This window comes from Sturnus vulgaris, chromosome 26, assembly GCF_052056855.1.
Source record: "Sturnus vulgaris isolate bStuVul1 chromosome 26, bStuVul1.hap1, whole genome shotgun sequence".
In the NCBI taxonomy this organism is placed as follows: domain Eukaryota; kingdom Metazoa; phylum Chordata; class Aves; order Passeriformes; family Sturnidae; genus Sturnus; species Sturnus vulgaris.
The window spans coordinates 2,196,693-2,223,506 of record NC_142268.1 but is presented as its reverse complement, the minus strand read 5'-3'; the positions used below and the strand labels follow the sequence as shown (position 1 = coordinate 2,223,506).

At 66.3% G+C, this 26,814-nt stretch overlaps 5 protein-coding genes across 6 annotated transcripts; 2 read left to right on the top strand and 3 right to left on the bottom strand.

Moving 5' to 3' along the window:
• Window positions 1–2: 2 nt before the first annotated feature.
• On the bottom strand, window positions 3–1,758 carry C26H19orf25 (chromosome 26 C19orf25 homolog). Of its 2 annotated transcripts, none has more exons than XM_088179337.1 (3): window positions 1,679–1,758; window positions 1,013–1,186; window positions 3–929 (listed from the first exon to the last, which is right to left on the bottom strand). In XM_088179337.1, the coding sequence occupies exons 2-3, from the start codon at window positions 1,158–1,160 to the stop codon at window positions 757–759; spliced, it is 321 nt and encodes a 106-aa protein (XP_088035463.1). In that variant the 5' UTR covers window positions 1,161–1,186; window positions 1,679–1,758; the 3' UTR covers window positions 3–756. The 2 variants fall into 2 exon arrangements, with proteins under 2 accessions (XP_088035463.1, XP_088035465.1); XM_088179339.1 differs by having other exon boundaries at window positions 1,640–1,736.
• Window positions 1,759–1,861: 103 nt separating this feature from the next.
• REEP6 (receptor accessory protein 6) lies at window positions 1,862–6,296 on the bottom strand. The gene is made up of 5 exons (XM_014883069.2): window positions 6,067–6,296; window positions 3,855–3,948; window positions 3,480–3,618; window positions 3,111–3,279; window positions 1,862–2,361 (listed from the first exon to the last, which is right to left on the bottom strand). The coding sequence occupies exons 1-5, from the start codon at window positions 6,179–6,181 to the stop codon at window positions 2,312–2,314; spliced, it is 567 nt and encodes a 188-aa protein (XP_014738555.1). The 5' UTR covers window positions 6,182–6,296; the 3' UTR covers window positions 1,862–2,311.
• Window positions 6,297–7,049: 753 nt separating this feature from the next.
• On the top strand, window positions 7,050–12,832 carry PCSK4 (proprotein convertase subtilisin/kexin type 4). The gene is made up of 14 exons (XM_014882870.2): window positions 7,050–7,175; window positions 7,256–7,351; window positions 7,983–8,111; window positions 9,032–9,108; window positions 9,212–9,300; window positions 9,728–9,900; window positions 9,975–10,187; window positions 10,474–10,574; window positions 10,832–10,935; window positions 11,041–11,158; window positions 11,429–11,599; window positions 11,794–11,918; window positions 12,169–12,288; window positions 12,361–12,832. The coding sequence occupies exons 1-14, from the start codon at window positions 7,074–7,076 to the stop codon at window positions 12,747–12,749; spliced, it is 2,007 nt and encodes a 668-aa protein (XP_014738356.2). The 5' UTR covers window positions 7,050–7,073; the 3' UTR covers window positions 12,750–12,832.
• Window positions 12,833–16,432: 3,600 nt separating this feature from the next.
• ADAMTSL5 (ADAMTS like 5) lies at window positions 16,433–21,988 on the bottom strand. Its single transcript, XM_088179095.1, has 12 exons — window positions 21,930–21,988; window positions 20,983–21,043; window positions 20,656–20,801; window positions 20,300–20,360; window positions 20,113–20,221; window positions 19,899–20,026; window positions 19,681–19,804; window positions 19,167–19,250; window positions 18,415–18,578; window positions 18,067–18,328; window positions 17,678–17,749; window positions 16,433–16,851 (listed from the first exon to the last, which is right to left on the bottom strand). Exons 1-12 carry the CDS (start codon window positions 21,986–21,988, stop codon window positions 16,538–16,540), a joined length of 1,584 nt encoding a protein of 527 aa, XP_088035221.1. The 3' UTR covers window positions 16,433–16,537.
• Window positions 21,989–22,620: 632 nt separating this feature from the next.
• On the top strand, window positions 22,621–25,993 carry LOC148221196 (inactive serine/threonine-protein kinase PLK5-like). Its single transcript, XM_088178980.1, has 8 exons — window positions 22,621–22,719; window positions 23,036–23,143; window positions 23,302–23,418; window positions 24,028–24,157; window positions 24,242–24,329; window positions 24,733–24,828; window positions 25,221–25,419; window positions 25,823–25,993. Exons 1-8 carry the CDS (start codon window positions 22,621–22,623, stop codon window positions 25,991–25,993), a joined length of 1,008 nt encoding a protein of 335 aa, XP_088035106.1.
• The last annotated feature ends 821 nt before the right edge of the window (window positions 25,994–26,814 follow it).

Below are 26,814 nucleotides of genomic sequence, written 5' to 3'. Positions count from 1 at the left end.
GATCCATTCCCATCACCTTTATTAGCAGTTTTTCACACCCTGGGGCCGTGCTGACCCCCGGCCCAGCCCCTCTGGTGGTCCCTCAGTTCGTCCCCTTGGGCGGGACCCGCCTGGCCCCGCGCCCTGGGCGGGACCTCAGGCTGGCCAGGAGCCGCTGGAAGAAGAATTCATTCTGGTATTCCAGCGGGATGAGGTGCTGCAGGAACGGGGGCACCTCGGCTTTGGTCACCCCCACGCACACGGGGACCACCTTGGGGCCGCGCTGGTGGATGTTGTGGAACAGGTTCCACTGGGACACGCGCTGGCACCACCGGTCACCCACGGACTTGGCCGAGAGGAGCAGGATGGCCACCCGGCTGGCCTGGATGGCCTCCACGGCCGTCAGGATGACAGATGTCCCGGCCACTTGGTCCTGGTGCTCGGTGAAGCCCCGAAACCCCTCCTCCCTCAGGCGCTCCGCGATGCGGGAGGCGACGTGGTCATCCTCGGGGAAGTACCAGAGGGAAAAGTCGTAGGGAGCAGAGGCCGTGTGACCCTCGGAGGACATGGCAGCCGGCTCAGAGGCAGAAGGAGGGGTGCAAGGCTTTGTTCCAGCACCAGGAAGGTGACCCCGCGCTGGCCCGGCGGATCCCAGTGTTCCCTGGGAAAAGGATGGGGTGCCACAGTCCTGGCAAACCCGGATCCTCCCGACGCAAAGGGATTTGGGGAATGTGAAACCACGGCGTGGGGTGTCCCGAGGGCGCCCACCGCGATCCCTCAGAACGCTTTCTGCCTCATCTCCGCGATCCCTCGATCCAGCTCCTCCCCGACCCTCCGCAGCTCCCGGCGCCGCTCCCGCAGCTGCTCCCGGGATTTCTGCAGCCGCTGGTTCATGCCCACGTAGGAGCGGATCTGCCGGTACAGCTCCTCGGCCGCGGGCTCGGGGCAGCCTGGAGGGCAGAGCTGGGGCTCAGCGGGGCTGGGGGAGGGGGTCCCCAAGCCCCCTTCCCCCTTTTCCCCAGTGCGGGCTCACCTGGAGCGGGGCCGTGGTCCTGGGGGGGCTCGGCGGGGAGGACGAAGACGGGGTCGGTGGGGAGCGCGCCCTGCACGTCGGCCAGGATCTGCTCCACGCTGGGGGGCTCAGGGCGGGTGGGCAGCACCCGCTTGGCCTTGGAGCTCATCCCGGGGGACGCTCATGTGGCAGAGGCTGGGGAGGCGGGAGGGTGAGAGCGCTGCCCTGCCCCCACCCCGGACAGACAGACAGACAGAGAGACACCCCCCGCTTTTGTATCCCCCCAGGACGGACAGACCCCCTGTGCTGCCCTTTGGACAGACAGACGGACACCCCGCAGCAGGCAGAGCCCCCTCACTGTCCCCGTGGATGGACAAACAGAACTCCCCCACCTTCCCCTCCGGACAGACAGACAGACACCTGCCTCACCCCCCCAAACAAACACACAGATCCCCTGTGCTGCCCTCCCCCCCAGACAGACCGACTCCCTTCCCTCCAGACTGACAGACTCCTCACCTTCCCCACCCTTTGGACGGACAGACAGACGGACAAACCCCTCCTTGCTCCCACCCCCGCCGCTGGACAGACAGACAGACAGAGCCCCACCCCCGCACAGATAAACCGGCCCCCTCCGCCCCCCGGACACACCGACAGAGCCCCCTGATCCCCCCCAGCGGACAGACTGACCCCCGGTACGGCAGACAGACCAACAGACCGATACCGCCGTCCCCGCCACCGTCCGGACGCACTTCCGCCACGCCCCTTACACGTCATCATTATAGCCCCGCCCCTTCCCAAAGGCTCCGCCCACCCCCGCCGCTCTTAAAGGCGCCGCGCTGCGTCACGGAACACGCGGGACGGGAGCGGCGCTTGGCGGCACCGGCGTTTATTGGGGAACAACCGACTTGGACTGGGGAAACTGGGGATCCCGGACGGGTACGGCCCGGGCTGCCCGGTACCGTGAACAGGGCCATGGTGCCGGTACCGGGAGGAGGGTGCCGGTACCGTGAACAGAGCTATGGTGCCGGTACCGGGAGCACTGTGCCGGCACCGTGAACAGCGCCATGGTGCCGGTACCGAGAGCGCGGTGCCGGTACCCGCGTCTGTATGGGGGACTTCAGTGCCAGAACAGAGGATGCCGGTACCAGTACTGGGAGCCTGGTGCCGGTACCGGCGTCTGCAGTGCCGGTATGGGGGATTTCGGTGCCAGAACGAGGGTTCCCGGTACCAGTACTGCAGCGTGGTGCCTGTACTGGGGCCGCTGGTGCTGATACTGGTTCCGGTACCGGGGTTGTAGTGCCGGTACCAGAGATGCTCCTCTTACTTCGCCTTCTGCAGTAACTCCGCCAGGTTCAGGGGTGTTTTGATGCCTGCGGGGACACGGGTGGCGTTAGTGCCCGTCCCTGGGGCAGTGCCCGGTGTCCCGGGGCTCTGCCCGGTCACCCTCCCGTTCCCTCCCTGTCCCGCTGAGCACGGGGGTGACAGCCAGCCCTGCCCTCCCCACACCCCGGGGGGCTCCGGGGGGACCCCCAGGTCGGCAGCAGCGCTGAGGGGCACGTGGGCAACAAGGGATGGAGACAGGGATGGACACACGGACGGACACACGGACGGGGTCTGGCTACAGAGAAGCGGGAGGGAAGCGCCTGCTCTACCCACGCCACGGGAGAAAGGGCCGGGTGTGCGGGAGCCGCGCCGGTGCTCGCGGGAGCAGAGAGGTTCGGGCGGTGCCACGGTGGGCACGGGACCCGGCGGGCGCCTGGCACGTCCCGGCCCCGTCCCCGGGCGGCCGGGGGGCAGCGGGAGCCGCGGCTCGTTACATACGGGCAGGCTGGGCTGCGGGGCCACCTCGCCCGCCAGCCGGGCTCTGCTGTTGGCCAGAGTCCGCAGGACTGGACCGTGCAGCGCAGAGAGGAGAGAGAGGTTAGAGAGAGGAGACCGTGCCCGTCCCGGGGCTCCTGTCCCGGGGGCTCCCGTCCCGGGGCTCCTGTCCCGGGGCTGCAGCAGCACAGCCCATGGGCACGGAGAAATAATCACTTCCAATTAAACCGAGCTGCCCACGCCCCTGCACTATAAAAACCGGGACACGGAGCAGGATGGAGGGATGGGAGACCTGAGCTACCTTCTCGGGTGACAGTGGAGGCCGCATCCAGGGCCTTGGTGCCGATGTCACCCATCATGTTGTCCACGGTGCTGTGGTGCTTGAGGAAGAAGGGCCGGATGATGCTGTGGTAGATGACCTGGGAGCCGTTCCAGGGCACTGGGGCCATGCACCACACCAGGAACATGCACTGCGGGGACAGGAGGGGCTCAGCTGCTCCAGGGCTCCCCAGCTGAGTCCAACAGCACTGCCCAAGGCTGGAGCTCACGGGAAGCCGCAGGATCAGAGCTGGGTGCAGCCCCACCACCGCCCTGCTCCTGGTCAGAGCCCACCACACTCAGCTCCTCCCTGTTCAGCGCCGGGACGGGAGGAGCCCGGCACAGCCCTTACCTTCCCGGCGTAGTAGAAAGGGAACCAGTAAAGGAAAAGGTCGGAGAAGAACTCGGCGACGCTGAAGACGCCGTAGACCACCCAGTAGGTGAGCCACATGGTGTCATCCTCCTTGCTGTTGCTCTCGATGGCTTTGATGCTACAGCGGGACAGGGGAAGGAAGGACACGGCTGCTGCAGTGCTGGGATGGGCTCCACCTTCCCAAATCCTCCAAACCCTGGGGGGAACCTGCCCGCTGGCTGCTCCGGGCTGGCACGGTCCCAGCGTTTCCAAGAAGGTCTCAAGAGCTTCCCAGCCATAATTGCCTCTTCACTGAGCAGGCAGACCCTCAAAGGAGGGCAGGGAAGGCTCTCCAGGTGTGGGACAGGTACTTACGAGACATAGGCGGGGTAGACGAAGCCGATGATGTTGCAGAGCAGGGAAGCGCCATAGCCGAACATGAGGTACAGCCCCAGGAAAGCCACGGAACCTGCGGGGCACAGAGGAGAGGACGGTCTGGTGCCTGCTGTCACCATGGGGAGACCCCGCTCGGTCTCCTGAGCGGGATTCTCATCCCAGAGCGGGTTAATGACCACTCCCAATTAATTCCAGGACGCCAATGTAACGAGGCACGTGGCGGAGTCTCTCCCGAGGGACCCGTGACCTGCTCCTGTCACCGTTCGTCCCCTCTCCTGGCAGGTTTGGGACTTTAGCACCCCAATCTCGCAGCACTTTCGCTCTCCTGGAGCGGGGCCAGGGCAGCAGGAACCAGAGACGCTGACAACACACCCATGGTCCAAAGTCAAGGCTCCGCTCGCCTCCCCCGGAGCCGCTCGGCATTCCCAGATCTCCCGCTCAAGGACGAGCTCTGCTCCCGGATCAGGAGCCCGGGATCGCGGATCCTCCCGCAGGCGCTGCCCGAGCAGCCGCCGGCAAAGGAAGGGTTTGGATCCCCTGGGAGCGGCAATCCAATCCCGCTTCCCTGCTACTCAATTAGATCGTTAAATTAAATGTGAGCCGCAGGCTTTGGTGGCCTGGAGCCCGCCCAGCGCTCGGACACTCGCAGGAGGCTGGAGCAGCGGAGCTGGGACAGAGGGGGCGTGGGGAAGGTGGGACAGGGAGATTTTGGGATGGAAACCACGGCAGAGCCTCGCTCACAGCAGGGCTGAGAGGGCAGGAAAACCTCAGGGATACACGGGATGGAGCATTCTGTCCAGCCCAGCAGCTTCTCCCCAGCACCAGAACAAACTCCTCCATCAGCAGCAAGAAAGCTGGGAATTAACCTGTCTGTGCTGGTGAATTAAAGTCCTTGCTCGGGCTTGGAGGGCGGATTATCCCAGCTCTGCTCGCTGCAGCATTCCAGGACTGAGCTCTGGCCCCGATCCGGGGCACCCACAGCTCCGGGTCTTTCCTGGGAGACGGGCAGGAGCAACGTGGCTTTGGAGCAATCCCAAACCTCCCTCCGAGGAGGGCAGGCAGGTCCAGGCAGTGCTGGGTTTCACTCCCCAAGAGCCTTAGAAGGGATTTTGCAGGATTTTAACCCCCAGAGAAATTTATGTAACAGCAAAAACCCAGGGAAAGGCTTTGCTGAGGGAACCTTTGGAGCTGGTGCTGCCCAGGGGTTGCTCCCAAACCCCAGACCATGGGTTCAAACTCAAATTAGTGATTGCTCCAGAGCCATGGGAGGGAGAAATCGGGAATTTTTAATTCAGCAACAGCTTCTCTTTTCCAGGACGGGGATCCAGAATGTGGGACCATCACTTTTTGGTGCGTCCACTCTAACTCTACCCCAGAAGTCCATCACTGATCAAATCCCTGGGATTGTTTTGCTTGGTGCCTGAGGGGCACCACATCCACACACAGCCTGCACAGCAGCACGAGCTCCTTCATGGACACTGCTCCCCTCAGAGCAGGGGCACCAGCCCTGCTGCAGGTGAAAGGCCAGGAAATCACACCTGGGGGCCAAAGGCCTGGAGGGACACAGCAAACAGGGAAGGCCTGAGCCTCTCCCGGGAGGTCTGATATGAAATCTCAAACTGGAGCACGTGGGCAAGGCCAGTTCGAGTTGGCAGAGAGGGCACAGGGCCGAGGGTCAGAGGAGAGGGGGCACGGCGTGCCAGGAGGAGGATCCCTGGGGAGAATCCGGCTGGTTCCTCATTAATGAACAACAAGGATCCGGTTAGAGGCCGGATCCCCACGGTCCCACCAGTGGGACACGGGGAACGAGCTCCCATCCCCAGCGCTCGATCTGAGCCACCACGGGCTGGGGGCTCACCCAGAACGGGGACCCCCCTCCGTCAGTGCCAGGGGTCTCGAGGGTCCCTCTGACACCTCTGACACTCGGACTCTGCGAGGCTCGGGATTTCGGGGTTCCGTGCCTGCGGAAGGCGAGGCCAGTGCGGTGACAGCGACGTCACCCCCAGCACCCCCAGTCCCCTCCCAGCACGGCCCCTCTCCGCACCCCCAAACCAGGGCGGCCCTGCCTGCCCTCCCCGTGCCCCCGTGCTGAGCCCAGAGCCACGGCGAGAAGCTGCCAAGGCGCCCCAGGGTACCGGGGAGAAGGGAACAGAACGGGAGAACCGGGGAGGCCCCGCGGTACCGGTCGCACCTGTGGCCAGGTAGAGCCGTTGGACGCCGGTACGGGCTTCCAGCTGACCCAGCAGGTCGCCGATGGGCCCGGGGCTGTAGAGGAAGCGCTCCAGGCGCTGCTGCATGGAGCCCATGGCGGCGGTGGCGATGATGAGGGTGATGAAGCAGCGGCGGCGGCCCCGGAGCCGCCCCGGACCGACCCCGCGCCCCGGGCAGTGCGACCGCTGGGGGCGTGGCCAATGCAAAAGAGGGCGGGGCGAGATACAGGGGCGTGGCCAATACGGAGGAGGGGCGGGGTTAACGCTGGGGAAGGACCAATGAGAACGCGGGGCGGGGATGCAGACTGGCCAATCAGACGAGGCCGTGCCGAGGGGCGGGGCCGACGCCGTTGCCATGGCAACGCGCGCAGCGGCGGCGCGGCCTCATGGCGGTTCGGCCCAGGCCCGGCCCGGTTCTGCCGCTGTTCCCGGTGCTGTTCGTGCTGCTCGTGGTGGTCGCCACCGCCCCTCCGGGCCCCGCCAAGCCCCACGTGTACCTGAGCAGCTGGGCCGTGCGGGTGGCGGCGGGGCTGCGGGACGCTCCGGCCCTGGCTCGCCGGCACGGGCTGCTCTACCTGGGTCAGGTGCGGCCTGGGTGGGGAAGTTGGGCCCAGCCCATCCCGTGTGCCCCTGGCCCGATCTTCCTGCTCGTGCCCGCCCTGTGTCGCCTTCGCCTGTCGCATGGGCAGGAACATCTTCCATTAGACCAGCTTGCTCCAAGCCTTGTCCAAACACTTCCTGGGAATCTGGGAATCCTGTGTCCCCCCACCCTCAGAGCAAACGGCCTCTGAGCATGCAGGGCTGAGCGAGGGACCCCCAAGGGCACACACGCCGTCCCCAGGACTCCATTCTGTCTGAAAGTGACACTTTATGCTGGTCCTGCACTACAGCTCACCCTGCATTCACCATTCTGACCTGCACAGCCCACACGGGGCTGGCACTGGTGTCATCTAGAAAAGCTCACAGCAGCTTTTTGTGCCCGCAGGTGATGGAGGGAGAGCCCTTCTATCACTTCAGCCACCGTGGCACCAGGCAGAGAGCGCTGAGCAGGCACTGGGGGTGGCACATGCGGCTCACCAGGGACCCCCAGGTAGGGAGGAGGGCACAGAGGGCCGGGGGACAGCTGTGGGCAGGCACTGCCCGGCACCCACAGCGCTGCTCCCCGCCCAGGTGCTGTGGTTTGAGCAGCAGACGCTGAAGAGGCGCTCGAAGAGAGGCTCTGGCGTGGTGCCCACGGATCCCTGGTTCCCCAAGCAGTGGTACATGGTGAGACCGAGCTGCTTCCCCTCCTGATCCTCCCCTAAATCACGGGATGGAAGGGACCACAGTGTGGCATCCAGGGCCACCTCCCTGCTCAGCACCATCCCGGAGCACAGGGCACAGGATTGTGTCTGGATTGTTCTGGGATAGCCCCGGGGGGAGACTCCACAGCCTCTCTGCTCTCAGTGCTCTCGGGCACTGCACACTGAAGAAATTCTTCCTCCTGTGCAGGGGGAATTCCTGGGATCAGTCCCTGCCTGTTGCTCTGGTGCCATTGCTGGGCCCTGCCCTGACACAGGGACACTCAGGGACACTCAGGGACACCCAGGGCCCCTCCCAAGGCTGAGCAGCCCCAGCTCCCTCAGCTTTTCTTTGTCAGAGATGTTCCAACCCCTTCCCCAACTTCGTGACCCTCCACTCCAGGAACTCCATGTCCTGAGGAGCCCAGAGCTGGACACTGCACCCCAGAAGTTCCTCCCGGGGCTGAGCAGAGGGGCAGGATCCCTCCCTGAGCGCTGGCAATGCCCTTCCCAGTGCCCTGCTGGGACATAAACCGAGCTAATGCCGGCAGTGATGAGGCAGCAGGAGCCCTCCAAGGTGACTCCGGGCTGCTCATCAAATTTAATCTGTTTTCCAGAACAATGACATCCATCCCGACCTGAACATCCTGACGGCTTGGAGCAGAGGCTACACGGGGCTGGGGGTGGTGCTGACTGTCCTGGATGATGGGCTGGAGAAGGATCATCCCGACCTGGCTGCCAACTACGTAACTATGGGGGGTGCAGGGACCAGCTCCTGCAGGGAGGGTGGGGTCAGTGCCTTCATCCCACCCCCGGGACTGTGTGATGGGAGCTCAGCCTCTCCAGGGCTGGATCCAAGGTTTGGAGTCTCCTGCAGTGAAATCTCACACTGAGGAAATGTTAGAACTTGTACACAAGCACCAGAGCCCCTAAAATAGGTGTAATTACAGCAAGCTGCAAAGCCAGTAAAGCTGGTAAACCACAGGGAAGCTCCACAGGGAAGGAAAGGCAATCCTGGGTGTTTATAACACCATTGTTTCCGTGGGTTGTGGTTCCTCTCTCCTGGCTGTGTGGCCAGCGAGGGTCACCCTCAGGTGACTGGGCACGCTGGGCTCTGTCAGGGAAACAGCAAAGCTGTGCTGCTTCCACCCCTTTCTGCAGAATCCCAGAGTCACCGAGGTTGGAAAAAGGGTTCAGGATCATCGAGCCCAACCTTGTCACCAGCCCAGAGCACCGAGTGCCACCTCCAGGGATTCCTGGGACACCTCCAGGGATGGCCACTCCAAACCTTCCTGGGCAGCCCCTTTTGATTCCAGACCACCCTTTCCACGAGGAAATTCCTGCTGATGTCCCACCTGGCACAGCTTGAGGCTGTTCCCTCTTGTCCTGTTGTCCCCTGGGAGCTCTCCCCTCCCTCCAGGGAGTTGTGCAGAGCCAGAAGATCCCCCTGACTTATTTTCTCCACCCTGAGCCTCTTCCCAGCTCCATTCCCTCTCAGGACTCTCCTTAGCTCCAGCTCCCAGTGCAGCTGGGCACGAAGGGGCCCCGCTGTCCCCCTGGGCTGGCAGGCGGTGCCAGCACCGGGCTGGGTGCCAGGCGCCTGTGCCGAGCTGTCACAGCCCTGCCCGAGCCCTTGGGCTCACGCCCGTGCCTCGTTCTGTAACAGGACCCGCTGGCAAGTTACGACTTCAACAGCAACGACCCCGATCCGCAGCCCCGATACAGCGACAAGGAAAACAACTGGTGGGTTCTGCCCAGCTCCCCACACTGGGGGGGGTTCATCTCTGGGGGGCCAGGGCTGTCCCAGGCCCCCCACCCCTCACAGGGTCACTGTGTCCCCCCCCAGGCATGGCACACGCTGTGCAGGAGAAGTGGCAGCTGTGGCCAACAATGGGATCTGTGGTGCAGGCGTCGCCTACAACGCCAAAATCGGAGGTGAGATGTTGCTCCCGTGGGGGGTGAAGTTGGAAATGAGCTCCAGCCCTCTGTGGGGAATGCAGGAGCCCAGGTGGGGCTGCTCTGGGTTTTAGGGGTGTCCAGGGTGCTGCAGTGTCACCTCACACCAAGCTCGGTGCTCTGCTCCCTGGGGTTTAACGCTCAGGCTCTGCTGTGGAGCTGAAGGTGGCAAAGGGAGTTAAAAGCCGGGAGCACTCCCTGGGCTTAATTACAAAAGGCTTAACGAGGAGCTTTGGGAAGCAGCTGATGGGCACAGACCCGCGGGGGCCTGATCTCCTTAGGGCAGGGTCATGTGAAAGCTGCTGGGAGCTGTGGGGGGGCCGGCCAGGTGTCCCCAAGCCCTTCCCTCGGTGTGGCACGTGCGTGGCTCCTGTCCCCTCGGTGCCACCACGGTGCCCGCCCTCAGGCGTGCGGATGCTGGACGGTTCCATCACGGACATAGTGGAGGCTCAGGCCCTGAGCCTGGAGCCCCAGTACATCCACATCTACAGCGCCAGCTGGGGCCCCGAGGACGATGGCAAGACGGTGGATGGGCCGGGAGTCCTGGCTCAGGCTGCTTTCCACAGAGGAGTCCTCCAAGTAAGCCCAGCCCTGGCCTCGGGGAGCACAGGGACACAGGGACACCCTGCTCACCCCCCTCTGCCCTTCACCAGGGACGGGGTGGGCTCGGCTCCATCTTCATCTGGGCCTCGGGCAACGGTGGCACCAACTATGACAACTGCAACTGCGACGGCTACACCAACAGCATCTACACGGTGTCGGTGGGCAGCGTGCTGGGGGACGGGCACCGGCCCCGCTACAGCGAGAGCTGCCCCGCCATCCTCACCACCACCTACAGCAGCAGGACCAGCTGCAAGGTGCAGATTGTGAGTGTCACAGCAGCAAGGCGCACACTGTGAGTGTCACAGCAGCAAGGTGCACACTGTGAGTGTCACAGCAGCAAGGCGCACACTGTGAGTGTCACAGCAGCTCTGCCACAGCAGCAGCTCCGGGGCAGACACAGATCCCAGCAGGGGCGGGGCTGGTCCCAGCCCTCCCGAGCTTGGTGTCCGTGTAGAGCTCAAAAACAGACCCAAAAGGAGAATTTGCTGAAGGTACCCAACTCCAGGCAGATTTTTTGGAATCAGCGCTGAGACCCCTCTGTCCCCGCAGGTGACCACGGACCTGCGCCATCGCTGCACAGACAAACACACCGGCACCTCCGCCTCCGCCCCGCTGGCCGCCGGCATGGTGGCCCTGGCACTGGAGGCCAAGTAGGTGACACCGAGACAGAGGGACACTACCCAGGGATGAGAAAGGGGAGGGACAGCAGGAAGGTTGGGGGTGCAGAGTTGTGGCCTCCCCCCAGGGCCAGGGGAGAGCAGGAGGGTTGTCCTCTGGAGCTCCCTGCTCCCATTTTGGTACTGAAGGAGGGCATGGGGGATCATTTGCTGTACCCACCCCAGAAGAACCAAATCTCCCCGTTAAAAACCAACCCAGACCTCCCTTCCCACATCCTCCTTGCTTCCAGCCCAGCCCTGAGCTGGCGTGACCTGCAGCACCTCATCATCAGAGCCTCCAAACCCGCTCACCTGCGGGCAGAGGACTGGGCTGAGAACGGTGTGGGGCGCAAGGGTGAGTGCAGGGCTCAGCCCCTCCAACACCTTCCAGCAGCCCCCCGTGCCCTGGGGGCACTGGGGGGCTCATGGGTCCCTCTCTTGGGTGGCACCTGTGTCCCAGTGAGCCACTACTACGGCTACGGGCTGCTGGATGCAGGGCTGCTGGTGCAGGTGGCCACCACGTGGGCAGGAACTCGGCCTCAGGAGAAGTGTTCAGTCCAGAGCGTTCAGGTCCCCAGGTAAGGGACAGTGACCCACAGGATGGTGGGTTCTGCCCAGCTCCCCACACTGGGGTGGGCTCATCTCCACATCTGTGACCCCTCACAGGGTCACTCTGTCCCCCCCAGGCATGGCACACACTGTGCAGGGCAGTGGCAGCTGTGGCCACCACAGGCACAGGGATCCAAAAAAATGCTGCACAGGGTCTGCTGTGCTTGGAGGCCACAGGGGAGAGCAGGATGCCCCTGGCAGGGGAGGGAATGCCCTCACCTGCACCTTGTCCCCCACAGGGACATCAGCTCCAGGCTCACCATCTCCACAGATGCCTCCTCCTGCTCAGGGAGGATCCGCTCTCTGGAGCACGTCCAGGTCCAGCTGTCCCTCAGCTACAGCCGCAGGGGGGACCTGGTGGTGGCTCTGAGCAGCCCCATGGGGACCACGTCCACGCTGGTGACAGTGCGGTAAGGACGGGGGCGAGCATGGCCTCCCCAGGGCCAGGAGACTCCCCAAATGGGGCTCACTGGGCCCAAAACTCCTCTGGACCCCTGCCAAGTGGAAATGTCCCTTCAGAGCAAGCACAGAGTGACCCTGCAGGTCACATCCTGCCCCTCCAGGCCCCTGGGCTGGCACTCCCAGCTCTGCTCTCCTCCTCCAGCCCCTACGACACCAGCCAGGACGGCTACCAGGACTGGACCTTCATGTCCACGCACTTCTGGGATGAGAATCCCAAGGGGATCTGGACGCTCCAGCTGGAGAACAGAGGTGATGACAGCAACACAGGTGGGTGTGAACCCCATTTTTACCGAGGTCACCCTGTGCTTGGTCATTCTTCCTTCCCCCACTTGCACGGGCCATTTGGTGGCTTCTCCTTTTCCACAGGACCCTGTGCTGGCTTTGAGGGTCTCCCTGGACAGCACAGGGCCAGGAGCAGGACACAGCCCCAGAGCTTCCAGCCCCATGCCCCTCACCTGGCAGCCCCCTATGCCTCCCCCCCCTCACCTGCCAAGCCCCCTGTCCCTCCTGTCCCCAGGCCAGCTGACCAGCTTCATCCTGCACCTGCATGGCACGGATGAGGACATGCCAGCCAGGGCTTCTGCAGCCACCACCGCTGATGAGTGCCTCAAGAGGGACGAGCAGGGCGCCTGTGAGGGTGAGCGAGGCTTTGGGGGGGACAGTGACAACTCTCTGCTCCCCAGGGTCTCACCTCAGCCTCTCTCCACAGACTGTGGCAGCTCCCTGTACACCCACCACGGCTCCTGCCTGTCCTACTGCCCCCCACACTACTACGGCCGTGCCCGGAGTGCCACCCCTAGGGACACTGCCCGTGTCTGTGCCAGCTGCCACCCCTCCTGCTACACCTGCCAGAGCGACTCTGCCAACAACTGCACGTCCTGTCCCTTGGGCCGCACCTTCGAGGACATCACCCACACCTGCCACCGCCCCTCAGAGAGCTCCCGCAGCCCCCTGAGGCTGCCCTGGGACCTCATAGTTCTCACTGTCCTGGCCTGCGGCAGCCTGCTGCTGGCAGGGGTGCTGTACCCCACCTACCGCAGGGTCCTTTGTGCTGGCAAAGGAGCTCCGTGCTGTCCCCAGGCCAGGAGGGCAGAGTGACACCAGCCTGGGCTGCAGTGACAGCCCGGGACAGAGCCGGGATCATTCCTGGCTTCCGAAATAAAGCGATTTTTGCTTTTCCAGCCGCTCTCCCCTTCCCAGCAGCGCCTGGGATGGTCCCACCCCGTGTCCAGCTGTGCGAGGGGACAGTGGTGGTGGCTCCTCCCACAGCCTTGGGGACAAGGACACTCCCAGAGGGGGGCCAGGACCCCTGCACTGTTTCCCAGGCGCAGAAGGATGAGATGTGACGTGTCCCCAAACAGCTGCACCCGTGTGGCCACGGCAGGAGCTCGGCCACGAGCCCATTTGGCTTCCAGCAGAGGCCAGCCCAGACCCCCTCCAAAATCCCCAATTCCTGTGCACCAGCAGCTTTAGACATTAAAAGGAGAGGTCCCAGGGTGGCTGCAGCCCCGGCCCCTGTGTCCCACGGGGACTGGCAGAGGCACAGTGGCAGCTGTGCCCCAGCACATGGCACAGGGAGAGCTGCCAGCTGGGGCCCTCCCGGGGCCACCAGCCCCGGGCCAGGACCCTGGAGTGCCCCAGGGCACCGGGGAGGTGTTTTGTGTCCCCCCCACTCTTGCTCGGCCGTGCCATCCCCAGCACCGTGTGTTTGCTGAGCTGAAGAGGTTTGGGAATTAAAGCAGAGCCAGACTTTTCTCCAAGCTTTTAATGACCCTTGCTGAAAACCTTGGCTGGACCTTACAGAGCAGGGATGGAGCTGTGTGTCCAGAGCAGGGGCTCTCCTTCGGGGCACCCCCAGGGATGAGTTGGGATCCCTAAAAACACCAAGGGAGAGTCCTGGGCCAACCCCCCCAGCCCAGATCCATAGGATGAGGTGCTGGATGCTGCCCAGCACGGCTTCTCCCAGAAGTTTTCCCCTTCCTGCTCCTCCAGGCTGGCCTAACCCTCAGTGGGCGGCTGGCAGGGCTGGAATTGCCTCTGGATCTCGGGGCGCACGTCCTCCTGCACAGAGAGGAGAGAGGGGGTAGGGGACGCTCCTGTCCCCTCCTGTCCCTTTCCTGTCCCCATACCCGTGTCCTACCGCCTGGCCCAGCTGCCCCAGCGCTGGGATGAGGCGCAGCAGCTCCTCATCCTCAGGGTCCCCAGACCACGGTGGCACCGAGATCCAGTTGGCAGCCTGGGGGGGGGGAACAGGGAGAAGGTTGGATCCCGCACACCCACGGTGCTCCCAGGGACCGGGACACCCAAATCCCCCCTTGGGAGCAGCGCTGCCGTACCTGGGCAGGGAAGCCCTGCGTGGTGTGGTCCAGGGCCACCGTCTTGGCCAGGTCCCTGCCCAGGCGGGTCAGGTCCTTCCAGTAGCAGCCCTGGGAGCAGACACAATCCGACTGGGAGAGGCAGTGCCTGGGGGGGGACACAGAGCTGTGGGGACACTGCCCTGTCACACAGGGGGTCCCCAGCAGGGCACTGCCAGCACCATCACCTGATCAGCTTCTTCTTGGGGTCCAGCACCTCCAGGAGCTTTTTGGCATAGTCCTTCTTGGCAGTGGTGTAGATGAAGATCTGGCAGAGAGAGGGTGAAGGTCCCTGCTCGAGTCCCCCCAGGGGTCACCCCACAGACCCCCCCCCCCCCCGGGGCTCTGGTACCTCGTAGATCTTGGAAAGGCTCTCCAAGAACTCCTGCACGTGTGGACGCAGCTTCACGTGGACCTGGGAGGGAACAGGACCTTGGAAAGCCACCAGCACCCCCATCCCACACCAAGGGGAGCCCCGAGGTGGGGTCAGTGCCCTCAGCAGGATCCCTCACCACGGGGATTTCAGAGCCCCTTTCCTTTCAGCTGCAAGGGACATTGGCCACATGGGGTGGCAGTGAAGAGCCACATCATCCATGGCCCCAAATCACAGCTCCCCAGCCCTCCCAACTCAACACCCACTGTCCCACCCCCAAAGTGCACCCACCTTGTAGGAGCTCGCCTGGAAGCCCATGGTGAAGGTGGCCGTGGCATCCTGCTGCCCACGGGCGAGGAGGGAGGAGTAGAGCAGGGTCCCATCCTGGGGACAGCGAACAGGGTCAGCCCCCAGCCCCTGGCACCGCAGAGCCCCCCCAGTCCCCCCCCCGGCTCACCAGCTCCAGGACCAGGGTGTGCTGCAGCTTGCTCCGGATCTTCCGGGGACCGTCCCTCCCTGGGGTCAGCGCCCCAGGGCTCGGCCTGCAGGGGGAGGGCAGAGGGTCAGCAGTGCTGGGGGGGCTGTTGGACCCTCCCCATACATACTGGGGGGCTATGGGGACCCCCTCATACTCACAGGCTGGGAGCCACGGGCACAGCAGGGGACAGATGCTCAACCTTGGAAAGCCCCGAGAAATAGGAGCCCTCGGGGCAGGGCCGTGCTGGGGGGCTCGCACGGTCTGTGGGGCAGGGGGGAAGGGTCCTGTCAGCACGGCCAGGGCAGCCCCCCTGCCCCACTCAGGGATGTCCCCGGGCAGGGACTCGCTCACCGCTTTCCCCAGGGCCGGGACAATCCTCGGGTCCCCGCCGGACCAGCCGCCCCTTCCCGGGCGTGGTGGGGGAGCTGGGGACCCTCGCCCACCCCCGCGGGACGCTCTGCCCCTCGCTCTGCCGGCTCTTGGCACAACCACGAGCCGCAGCACTCGGGGTCGAGAGGCCCTGGTCGTCCCTGGAGGGTTTCTTCGTGCGTGGGGTGGCCCCCAAACCCGCCATGGCCGGGAGCCTGCCCGGGACAAAACCCCACAGCAGCCCCAAATGAACCGTGGGGTGGTGGGAGGGAGCATTTTTATAGGGTGGAGGCGCCTCTCCAGCCCAAATCACCCCGGAGCACCTGGAACCACTCAGGCTTTACTGGGAGCAGCTGGGGAGCTCAGAACTGGGGGAGCCCCAGCTGGTCCCAGGGCTCATCTCTGATGTCACCCGATGTGACAAAAACCCTCCCGGGCTGGCAGCTGCCACTCGGGACACCCCAGGACCGTCGAGACCCCAGTTTGGGGACAGTCCCCAGCCACACGAGCTGGAAGGTCTCAGTTTCCCCCGGCACCAGCTCCAAAACCACCCCAAGGGAGCGGCTGAAGCCCCCCGGGGGTGCCCCAGCGCCCCCGGTCACATCCTGTCCCCACAGGGGCCCCGCCACCAGCCCTAGGGTTGGGTTACGGGCTGGGGGGGCTCTGGCACGGGGGGGGGACACGCTCGGCTCCGCCGGAAGGGAGATAAGCGAGAGGTCCCCGACCCCGGCAGGCAGAGCCTGGCACGCGGCCACGGGGACAGGGACACGCGGCAGGGTGGGAGCTGCTCCTGGGGCTCGGCGCGGGGACACGGAGGGGACCCCCGGCCCATGGGGACACGGAGGGGACCTCCTGAAATGGGGGGACACGGAGGAGACCCCCTGAAATGGGGGGACACAGAAAGAGACCCCCAACTCATGGGAACAAGGAGGAGACCCCCTGAAGCGAGGGGACACAGAAGAGACCCCTTGCCTATGGGGACACAGAGGGGATCCCCTGAAGTGGTGGGACACGGAGGAGACCCCCTACCCATGGGGACACGGAGGAGACCCCTTGAAGTGGGGAGGAACCCCTGGCCCATCGCTATCCAGCAAGGGACACGCGGCCAGCGAGGGGATAAACAATTTATTTTCTGCAAAAATAATAAATTACCACCCCCCCTCCACCCCCCGCTGCCACGCGGACCCCAAGGACGGCGAGACGGATGGGGGTCCATGGCGGGGAGGGGGCATGGGAAGGGTTCGGTGCCCAGCAGGAGCACCCGGTTCACCCTCAGGGTCCCATCCTGGGGTCGGTGCCAGCGGGGCGAGGCTCAGGGTGGCCGGGGCTGGGGGCAGTGCCGGGCCGCCTCCCGCACCAGCCGAGCCTCTCGGGGCGTCCAGGGCCGGGCGTAGCCGCCGTCCTGCAGCAGGATGCGGTTCAAGGTGTGCTCGTGGTTCACGTGGCGCCTCGCCATCAGCACGTACTCGCCGCCCTCGCGCAGCGCGGGGCACCCGCAGGTGTTGGGCACCCACAGGTACTCCCGGGACACCAGCGGGAAGCGCTGTCGGTACCGCGCTGTCACCTCCACCTCGTAGCGCGTCTCCTGCCCCACCACGCTCCGAGCCAGGATCCGCCCGTGGAACACTGCGGGGGTGAGGATGGGGTACCCTGAGCCCCTTCCTGTCCTTGGCATCGCCTCTGGCATCACCGCAAGTCTCTTCCCATCTCCAGCATCACCCTGAGCCCCTTCGAGTCACCAGCCCGAGCTCCTTCCTGTCCCAGCATCACTCTGAGCACGTTTCCATTCCTGATATCACTCCTGGCATCACTCTGAGCACAATCCCACCTCAGGAACTGTCCTGGCATCACTCTGAGCACATTTCCACCGCTGGCATTGTCTTGGCATTGCCTTGAGACCCTTCCCATTACCAATATCAGGCCAAGCTCATTCCCATCACTGACATCACTCCTGGCATCACCCTGAGCCCATTCCCACTCCTGGCATTGTCCTGGCATCACCCCGAGTCCCTTCCTGTCACTGACAATCACTCTGAGCCCTTTCACACCCCTGACATCGCCCCTGGCATCACCCTGAGCCCATTCCCACTCTTGGCATTGTCCTGGCGTCACCCTGATGCCATTTCTGTCCTTGACATTGTCCTGGCAGTGCCCTGGAGCCCCTTCCTGTCCCAGCAGCACTCTGAGCCCCTTCCCATCCCCCTGGCATCGCCCCTGGCATCACCCCAAGCCCCCTCCCATTCCCCTCACCATCCCTGGCATCACTGCGAGCCCCTCTCCATCCTCGGCATTGCCCCTGGCATCACCCTGAGCCCATTCCCGTTCCCAGCACAGCCCCGCTATCACCCTGAGCTCTTTCCTACTCCTGGATTGCCCCTGGCAGTGTCCTCAGCCCTGTCCCACCCCCCACATCCCCCCGAATCCCCCGAGCCCCCCGAGCCCCGGCGCTCACCGAAGTCGCTCTGGCAGAAGTGCCGGATGCGCTGGGAGCGCCCCTTGGGCGGGCGGCACCTCCCGCATCGCCCTGCGGGGATAAAGCTGCAGCAATTTAGGGGGCAGAGGGGACTCCTGACCCCCAAACCCCCCCCTCATGAAACTTCTGGAGGGGACCTTGCGGGTCCAGACCCCAGAGAGGTCTGAGAGGCTCCTGAGAGCCCTGGCGAGGGGTTTTGGGGTCCTGTTTAGGGTCCCCATCTTATTGCTCCCCCTGGGCAGCCCAGGATGCTCCCAGCAGGGAAGTGGGGGCTGTGGGGACCCCCGAGAAGGCACCGGTGGGGACCCGCGAGGAGGTGCTGGTTGGGATCCCCGAGGAGATACCTGTGGGGACCCCCGAGGAGGTACCTGCGGCAGCCCCGTCCTGGCTCCGGCCAGGGAGGCTCCTTGGCGGTGGCTCCGTGGCAAAACCCTCGAGCTTTGGGGGCGCTGCGGGGGCCGGGGTGAGCGGGGTCTTCGGGGGCTCCGGGGGCTCCGGGGGCGGGGGGCTGCCGGCCCCCCGGGGCTGGGGCTGTCGCAGGGGGCTCGTGTCACCGCGGCCGAGCTGGGGGTGCCCTCGGGGCAGCCAGAACTGGTACTCGATGCCGGGGTTGGGCTCCTGCAGCAGCACCTGTGGGGGGGGACACGGGCGGGGCTGGGAGGAGCGGTGGGAGCCGGGGGGTGGCTGTCCCCACCTCGATGTCCCCCTGCCCTCACCATCACGTGCAGGTCCTCGTGGGTGGGTCCGGGCGCCTCCAGGCTCTCGGTGCCGTCGGGGGCCCGGCTGTAGGTCAGGAGGGTGCCCGCGGCCTCGTAGGGCCCCGGCCAGGCGATGGCCCAGTCCCCATTGAGGACGTAGCGCCCGTCACTCGCCATCAGCGCTGCGGGAGGGAGCGGCTCCGGCAAACCCAGCCCCGCACGGCCCCCGGGACCCCCGGGCCGGTCCCCACCGGAGGCCTCTCCCGGCGCGGGAGGGCAGCGTGGGCCGGGGAGCCGCGCTCGGGGCTCCGGGAATCTGCGTTCCTGTAGGATCTTGGCTTCGGGCCCGAGCTGCAGCCAAGCCCTGGTGTGCAAACCCAGCCCCGAGCCCCCAAATCCCGGCCGGGATGGGGGAAGGGGCTCCAGCTGCATGGGAAAGGGGACGGGGGATGGGGATGGAGGTCCCTGTCCTGGTGCTGCAGGGGCCGGTCTGGCCCCGATCCAGCTCAGCCCTTCCCAAAACGCGGCCGCGGCCTCTGGAAAATTGCCCCGAGCGCTTGCGAGTTCACTGACCCCGAGATGCTCAAAACAGCATCCGAGGGAGGGAGCGGCACGGCACGACATGGGACAAACACGGGACAGCACGACGTGACACGGCCACCCTGCCCTGCCCTGCCCTGCCCTGCCCTGCCCGCACACACAGCTGGCACCAGCCTGGCCCAACTGGCACGGACTGGGACTGACTGGGACGGAGACAGTTCACGTCCTACCCAGGTAGTTGCGGCTCTTGTCCGTCACCTTGATGTGGGTGGCCCCGGCTGGGATCTTGGTGACATTCACATATCCCAAATATCCTGTGGGAGGGGGGCAGAGTCAGGGCAGAGCCTGGGCGGGGCCCAGGGGACACCACGGGGGGACAAAGAGGGAGGGGACGGGGCACAGAGGGGACCCGGCCCGGGGACATTAACCCAGCTGGGCCCCACGTGCTGGGACAGCAGGGACATGTGGACACAGGGACCCTGAGTGCCCCTGGACACCTCTGGGGACAAAACAGACCCCCCCTGCCCCAGGAGTGACCCCTCTGCAATGAATTCAATCCCCCCAAGAGAAGGGGCCGCTCCGAGTCCCTGTCCCTGCGTGTTGGCCACAGGGAGGGACCAGCGACAACGGGATGGGACAACGAGGGAGCCAGGTGACGCCTTGGGGACACGGGGACAGGAGGACAGGGGAGCCAAGAGCCAAAGCATTCACCCATGGAGGGGGCCGGGGCAATGGTTCATTCACCGGAGGAGGGGTCCGAGCCCTGGAACAGCCGGTGCACCAGCACGCACGAGCCGTGGCCGCTGCCGCAGTGGCCGCAGGCGTCGGGGCGTGAGCCCGAGCCCAGGATCCCGTCACAGCCCACGCTCTGCGGGGAGCCCAGACACCCCCTCAGCGTGGGGGGCTCAGGACTGGGGGTCCCGGGGGTTCTGGGGGGGGATCCCGGCCCCGTGTGCACCCACCAGGCAGCGCCCGCCGACGCACAGGTCCGGGGAGCCGGGGCCGCAGCGGGTCCCGTCCAGCACCCGGCCGAAGCTGTAGTAGAAGTTGTGTCCCTCCGCCAGGCAGTTGAGGTCACAGAGGTTTGGGGCTGCCGGAGCAGGGTGGGAAGGGATTGGGGTGATGCCAGGGACAGCCGTGAGCCCCCAGTGATGCCATCGCCACGCCGGGACTCACCTCCGTGGAAGGGCACCCAGCGGTAGCGGGCGGAGGTGCCCAGGACGGGCCGGTTGTCGTAGAGCGAGCACTGCATGGCCCGGAAGGGCACGGAGCCGCTGGGGCAGCCCTGTGGGAGCACCGGGATGGAGCCGAGGGGGCCACCATGGGCACCTGGGGACAGCCACGTGGGTGCCGTGGCGCTCACCTGAAGCTGGCAGAGCCGGTACTGCCGCGGGTCCCCCGCGCACGGCTGCTCCTCGCTGGTCCTGCGGTGACAGTGACAGTGACAGCACGTGTCCCCACAGGGACCCCCCGGCTCCAGCGCCACGATGCCACCACAGCGCTGGGAGCGACACGTCCCCACAGGGCAGCAGAAGAGGAAAGGGGACCCAGATGTCCCACAGTGTCCCTCATCCCCTTGGAGCTGCACCCCAGGTCTGGGTGGTGCTGAGGGCCCAGGGGGATGCCAGGTGGTGACAGGGGCTGTGCCGTGGGATTTGGGTGCCACGCAGGGTTTGGGACAGCCCAGGGTGGGTCTGTGCTGCCCCGTCCCCCACTCACCGCAGGCACCTCCGGCTGCGCAGGGCGACGCCGTCCCCACACGAGCTGGAGCAGGAGCTCCAGGGTCCCCAGGACCCCCAGGTCCCCCGGGGCCGAGCAGGGGATGGGGGCTCCGGGACCCTGGCTGGTGTCCCCAGGGCTGGGTCCTGCATGAGGAAGGTGATGGTCAGCGCTCGGGGTGGAGTGAAGGAGCCTCGGGGTGTCACCGTGTGCCCCAACCCCCTCACCTGTGCCCCAGCCCCCTCACCTGTGCCCCAACCCCCTCACCTGCCCCCCAGACCCCTCACCTGTCCCCCAGACCCTTCACCTGTCCCCCAGCCCCCTCACCTGTGCCGTGCCCACCAGGCTGAGCCAGGCCAGCAGCAGCAGCCGCCACAGCTGCCAGGACCTGCGGAGCAGAGAGCCCTGAGCCCACCGTCCCCAGGGACAGGGGGGTGACACCGGGGTGTCCCCCAGCTCAGCATGGCCGCCGAGGTGGGGACAGCGCCCAGCCCCCTCGGGGACCCCGGCGAGGGGGACGGGGTGAGGTGGGGGCAATCCCAGACCCCCCCCCCCCCAGGGAGGGGATGTGGGGTCTGGCGCCACCGGGGGGGGCGGGCGGGTGGGGGGACACCCAGTAGGTGACGCTGGGTGGGTGACACCGGGTCGGTGAGACCGGGTGGGTGACGCCGTGTCCCCCCCACGTGCCCACGGAGCCCCGGGACGGGCGACGGCCCCGCCGCCCCCAGGGCCCCGCGGCGGGCGCCGGGCCGGGATCGCTGCCTGCCGGGGCAGGACCAGACCTGCTCGCCGGGGCTCCGCGTCGCTCCCCGATCCGGATCCGGCCCCGCCATGGGGCGAGCAGGGTGGGGGGCAGCGGGGGCCCCCCCCCCCCCCACCCCACAGCGCCCGATCCTGCAGCGCCCCAAAGCGCTGAGCTCAGGGGTGTGGGAGGTGCTGGGGGGGTGCGCGGGGTGCCGGGGTCCCCTCCCTGTGTCGGGGAATCCCCCGGCCCAGCCCGTTCCGTCCCGCCGCGCAGCTCCGCAGGGTCGCGGGTGGCCACCAACAGCCCCCGCCTCTGCGTCCCCCCTGCAGGACACGGGGGGTGGCGCTGCCGCCGCTCCGGGGAGGTTTTGGGACCGTCCGGACCCCTCCGAGGCTCGGGAGGAACCGGGTGGGTGATGCCCAAACCCCGCGGGGTGGGGGGGCACCGCGTGCCTCAGTTTCCCCGCAGGAGCTCCGGGGGTGCGGGGCGGGGGGGTCCGCGAGGGTTAAAGCAGAAATCAGGAGCTTACCCAGCACCCTGGGGTCCCCCGCGGGGGTCCGAGCCGCCCCCGCGGCCCCCCCCGGCCATGCCGCCCCTCGTCCGCCGCGTCCCGGCGGCTCAGCCCCGGCTCGGAGTCCCGGCGGCGGCGAGCGGGGGGGACCCGGGGCGAGCGGGCATCGCCTGCGCAGCTCCGGGGGGGCCGGGCGAGGCTTCCCCCCCCCACACACACACCCTCCCCGTTCGCCTCCCGTCCCTCCCCGCCGCGTTATTAATATCCAGCCCCAAAGGTGCGCCCAGCCCTCCCCGGCCGCCCGTTAACCCTTGGGGGCCCGGAGCTCCGGCGGTCGGGGGGGGGGAGCTGGTGGCGTCCCGGGGGGGCGTGGGTGCTGCAGATCAACATCAGCGCCCCCCCCGGGACCCCCTCAGCCCCAGAGGAGGAGGGGAAGAGGCGCCAGGACCCCCCGGCACTGCCGTACCCCGATCCGGGACCCCTCGGTGCTGGGCATCCTCGGGGGCCGGGACCCCCGAGGGGGTCTCAGCGTGGTGATCGGGGTATTCTGGGGGGCGCTTGAGGGGCCAGAGCGGTGGGTGTTGGGTGCGGGGAGGGCACGCAGCACCCTTGGGCGCCGTGAGCACCCGCAGACCGGAGCTGAAGGGGTTACAGTGCCGGGGTGCGGGTGTCCCTCGGGGTGTCCCCGGTGCCGAGCAGAGCGGGCAGGATGGTCCCGGGGAGCGCAGGGGCTGAGCCCCTCCCCGCTTGGTACCTGCGGGACCAGGGCAGCGGGGCGCTCTACAAGCGGGGACGGCTCCTGGGAGAGGTAAATGCAATCCCCTGAACTGCCCCTGCCCCCCTGAACTGCCCCACTGAGCTGCCCCGCGCCCCCTCCCCGCTGGGCACACAGAGGGGGGTCCCACCTTCGCACTCCCAGAGGGGTCCCCGAGGTGTCCCTCTCCAAGGGGGACCCCCCCCATCCCCTCTGGGGAAGGGGAAACTGAGGCACAGCACTGAGCCCGAGCAGCTGCGATCCCTGGGGCTCCTCACCCCACACCCCGACTCATCTGCGTGGGTACCCAACCCCCCCGGGACCCTCCCCTGGCCCCCCTGGCCGCTCATTCCCACGGGGGCACTCGCAGGGCACCTTCGGCCGCTGCTACCAGGTGACAGAGGTGACCAGTGGCCGGCTCTACGCGGCGAAGGCGATCCCCAGAGCGCGGCTCGCTGCTGCGGGCATCGGGGCCAGGGTGAGTCCGGGGAGGGGACAATCCCCAGGGAGAGGGGACAGTCCCCGCTGAGCCCTGCCCGGCCCCTCCTCGCTGCTCTGGGTGGGTTCCTGTCCCCTCGGGGCGCATACCGGGGATCCCCCGATCCCGAGGGTCCCCCCGGGCTCCTGCGGCTGCAGGTGGAGCGGGAGCGGGAGCTGCAGTGTCACCTGCGCCACCGGCACATCGTGCGACTGCACGGGCACTTCGCCGACGGCAGCCACCTGTACCTGCTGCTGGAGCTGTGCAGCCGGGGGGTGAGACCTGCACCCCGAAACCGAGCCCCTGAACCCCGAAAATTAACCCCTGAACCCCGAAACCGAGCTCCTGTACCCCGAAAATTAGCCCTCGAACCTCGAAATTCCGAACCGCCGAAACTGAGCCCCTACACCCCAAAATTGAGCTCCTGAACTTTGAAATCCCGCACCCCGAAAATGAGCCCCTGCACCTCGAAAGCGAGAGCCCTTGAACCCTGAAATTCTGCACCTCAAAACTGAGCCCCTGAACCCTGAAATCCTGAACCCAGAAACGAAGCCCTTGAACCCTGAAATGGAGCCCCCGAACTTTGAAATCCCGCACCCCGACAACGAGCCCAGAAACTGAGCCCTTGCACCCCAAAACTGTGTCCGAACACCCCAAAACTGAGCCCCTGAACCCCGAAACTGAGCACCCTCAGGCCGGGGCTTCAGCAGAGCCCAGCGCGGTGCCGTGTTCTGTCCCCAGGCCCCCCTCGCTCTGTCCCAGTCCCTGTCACTCTGTCCCAGTCCCTGTCACTCCACCCAGCGTCCCCCTTCATTGTCCCCAGCCCCTGTTGATCTGTCCCCAGTCCCTCCTCACTGTCCCAGTCCCTGTCGCTCTGTCCCCAGTCCCTCGCCGACATCCTGCGGGCTCGGGGCCGTCTCACGGAGCCGGAGGTGCGGTATTACCTGCGGCAGCTGCTCTCGGGGCTGCGGTACCTGCACGGACACGGCCTCGTGCACCGGGACCTCAAACCCAGTGCGTGGGGCTCGGGGGGACCCGGGGGGTGGCCCGGGGGTGGCCGAGGGTGACACCATTCGTGTCCCTCCCTCTCTTCCACAGGCAACTTCTTGGTGACGGAGCGGATGCGGGTGAAGATCGGGGACCTGGGGCTGGCACAGCGGGCGGCACCGCCCGGGCGGCGCTGGGGGTGAGGGGGTCACCCTGTCCGTGTCCCCAGGGTCACCCTGCCCGTGTCACCCTGTCCGTGTCCCCAGGGTCACCCTGTCCGTGTCCCCAGGGTCACCCTGCCCGTGTCCCCGGGGTCACCCTGCCCGTGTCACCCTGTCCGTGTCCCCAGGGTCACCCTGTCCGTGTCCCCGGAGTCACCCTGTCTGTGTCCCCGGGGTAACCCTGCCCGTGTCACCCGGGGTCACCCTGCCCGTGTCTCCAGGATCACCCTGCCCGTGTCCCCAGGGTCACCTCTCATGTCCCCAGGGTCACCCTGCCCGTGTCCCCTGGGTTACCCTTCCCGTGTCCCCAGGGTCACCTCTCCTGTCCCCAGGGTCCCCTGTCCGTGTCCCCAGGGTCACCTCTCCTGTCCCCACCCCCAGGGCACTCTGTGGGACACCCGGTTACCTGGCCCCGGAGGTGCTGGACCGCAGGGGACACTCGGTGCCCTCGGACATTTGGGCCCTGGGCTGCGCTGTGTGAGAGGGGAGGGCGGGGAGGGAGGGAGGGTGAGGGGGGATGGAGGGAGGGAGGGGAGATGGAGGGAAGATGGGATGAGGGGAGATGGAGAGGGGTTGGAGGGAGGGCTGGAAGGAGCACGAGGGGGGATGGAGGGAGGACAGGGGGTGATGGAGAGAGGAGGGAGCACAGGGGGATGGAGGGGACACAGGGACACTGGAGGGGACACAGGGACATGGAGGGGACACAGGGACATGGAGGGGCACGGGGACACTGGAGGGGACACAGGGACATGGAGGCGACAAAGGGACACTGGAAGGGACACAGGGAGCACAGGGACACTGGAGTGGGCACAGGGACATGGAGGGGACACAGGGACCCCCGGCCCTGGCTCCCAGCCGCTCCCCCCCAGGTACGCGGCGCTGAGTGGCCACGCTCCGTTCGAGGCTCGCCACCGGCCCGAGCTGTTCCGGCTCATCCGGGGGGCTCGGTACCCGCTGCCCCCCCGGATCTCCCCCCCTGCCCGAGCCCTCATCGCCCACATGCTGGACCCCGAGCCCGCGGCACGGCCCAGCCTGGAGGGGGTGCTGGGACACCCCTTCCTCACCCAGGTGTGGGGCTGGGGGACACTGGGGGGACACGGCGGGGACTCGGGGGGGACTTGGGAAGGACACGGGGGGACACTGAGGGACATGAGAGGGACACGGGAGGGACACGGGAGGGACACGGGGGGACACTGAGGGACATGAGAGGGACACGGGGGGGACACTGAGGTACACTAGGGGGACACGGCGGGGACACTGAGGGACATGGGGGGGACTCGGGGGGGACTTGGGAAAGACACGGGGGGACACTGAGGGACATGAGAGGGACACGGGACACAGGGGGGACACGGGGGGACATGAGAGGGACACGGGGGGGGACACTGAGGGACACGGGAGTGACACTGAGGGACACGTGGGGACATGAAAGAAGACGGGGGACACTGAGGGGTCAGTGGCTGTCGCCCCCCAGGGTTTCACCCCCCACACGCTGCCACCCCGCGCCTGCCACTCCGTGCCCATCTTCGTGGGTCAGGACTCCCTGCGCCGGATGCTGCGGGGGCTGCGCTGCTGGCGGGGGTGTGGCTGTGTCCCTGTCACCGCCAGGGGTGGCCCTGCCCCTCCCCAAAGCACCCGAGCCTGAAAATCCGCGGAGGAAAAAAAAAACCCAAAACCTTTATTAGTGTTGTTTAAAATCCAGTCACGGAAACAAGCGGGGGTGGGACGTGACCAGTACGAAGGGCACACACACACACACACACACCAGTTTGCCTTTAAAACTGTTAACAGGAAAAAGCAACTCCGGAATCCAAACCCTCCCCCCACCCAAAAAAAAAAAATAAAAATAAAAATGGAGCTCTCTTCCCTGCCAGCCTGGGATGGGGATGGGGATGGAGAGGTGCAGCTCCACGTCCCATGGAGAGACTGGAGAGGTGCCAGTGGGGACACTGGGGAGGGGACAGAAGGAGCTGTGGGCTGGGAAGGAGGGAGGAAAGTGCGTGGTTTCCCTGTTCGGATTCACTTCTCTCTCCCTCTGGAGAGAAGAGTCGGAGAAAACGATGAAAGCTCAGTAAAACAGGACGCTAAAAACTAAAAACAAAATAAAAACCAGGCAGGGGCGGCGCGGGGCCGGCACCGCCCGGCCGTGCCTGAAACGGGGAGGGAGGGGACAAGGACAAGGACAAGGACAGGATGCTCGAGGTGGCCCCGGCAGGCACCAAGGAGCCGCTCCCGGACGGGCCAGGGGTTGTCACTTTGTCACCGGCCTTCCCGTGTCACCAGCGGGCTCCGGGGGAGGGAGGTGACAGCAACGACCTTGTCTGCACTGGGGGGGGGAGCCTTGCTGGTGACAAAGGACAGGGGACAGCCTGCAGTGACCGGGATGGGGCACTCGGGCTGTCACTCGTGTCCCCAAACCAGGGCAGAGTGGCAGGGCTGGATCCCACAGCCCTCACACGATGCACC

Coding starts and splice junctions, on each gene's coding strand:
- C26H19orf25 (XM_088179337.1), bottom strand. CDS start 1,160: ATGAGCTCCAAGGCCAAGCGGGTGCTGCCCACCCGCCCTGAGCCCCCC. Junction 930..1,012: donor GGACCACGGCCCCGCTCCAG/GTGAGCCCGCAC, acceptor TCTGCCCTCCAG/GCTGCCCCGAGCCCGCGGCC.
- REEP6 (XM_014883069.2), bottom strand. CDS start 6,181: ATGGGCTCCATGCAGCAGCGCCTGGAGCGCTTCCTCTACAGCCCCGGG. Junction 3,949..6,066: donor ACGGCTCTACCTGGCCACAG/GTGCGACCGGTA, acceptor TGTGCCCCGCAG/GTTCCGTGGCTTTCCTGGGG. Junction 2,362..3,110: donor CTCCACTGTCACCCGAGAAG/GTAGCTCAGGTC, acceptor GTGTCCCCGCAG/GCATCAAAACACCCCTGAAC.
- PCSK4 (XM_014882870.2), top strand. CDS start 7,074: ATGGAGGGAGAGCCCTTCTATCACTTCAGCCACCGTGGCACCAGGCAG. Junction 7,352..7,982: donor TCCCCAAGCAGTGGTACATG/GTGAGACCGAGC, acceptor TCTGTTTTCCAG/AACAATGACATCCATCCCGA. Junction 11,159..11,428: donor CAGAGCGTTCAGGTCCCCAG/GTAAGGGACAGT, acceptor TGTCCCCCACAG/GGACATCAGCTCCAGGCTCA.
- ADAMTSL5 (XM_088179095.1), bottom strand. CDS start 21,988: ATGGCCGGGGGGGGCCGCGGGGGCGGCTCGGACCCCCGCGGGGGACCC. Junction 19,805..19,898: donor GCGTCGGCGGGCGCTGCCTG/GTGGGTGCACAC, acceptor GGCTCCCCGCAG/AGCGTGGGCTGTGACGGGAT. Junction 17,750..18,066: donor CCAGGACGGGGCTGCCGCAG/GTACCTCCTCGG, acceptor TTATCCCCGCAG/GGCGATGCGGGAGGTGCCGC.
- LOC148221196 (XM_088178980.1), top strand. CDS start 22,621: ATGGTCCCGGGGAGCGCAGGGGCTGAGCCCCTCCCCGCTTGGTACCTG. Junction 23,419..24,027: donor TGGAGCTGTGCAGCCGGGGG/GTGAGACCTGCA, acceptor CTCTGTCCCCAG/TCCCTCGCCGACATCCTGCG. Junction 24,829..25,220: donor TGGGCCCTGGGCTGCGCTGT/GTGAGAGGGGAG, acceptor GCTCCCCCCCAG/GTACGCGGCGCTGAGTGGCC.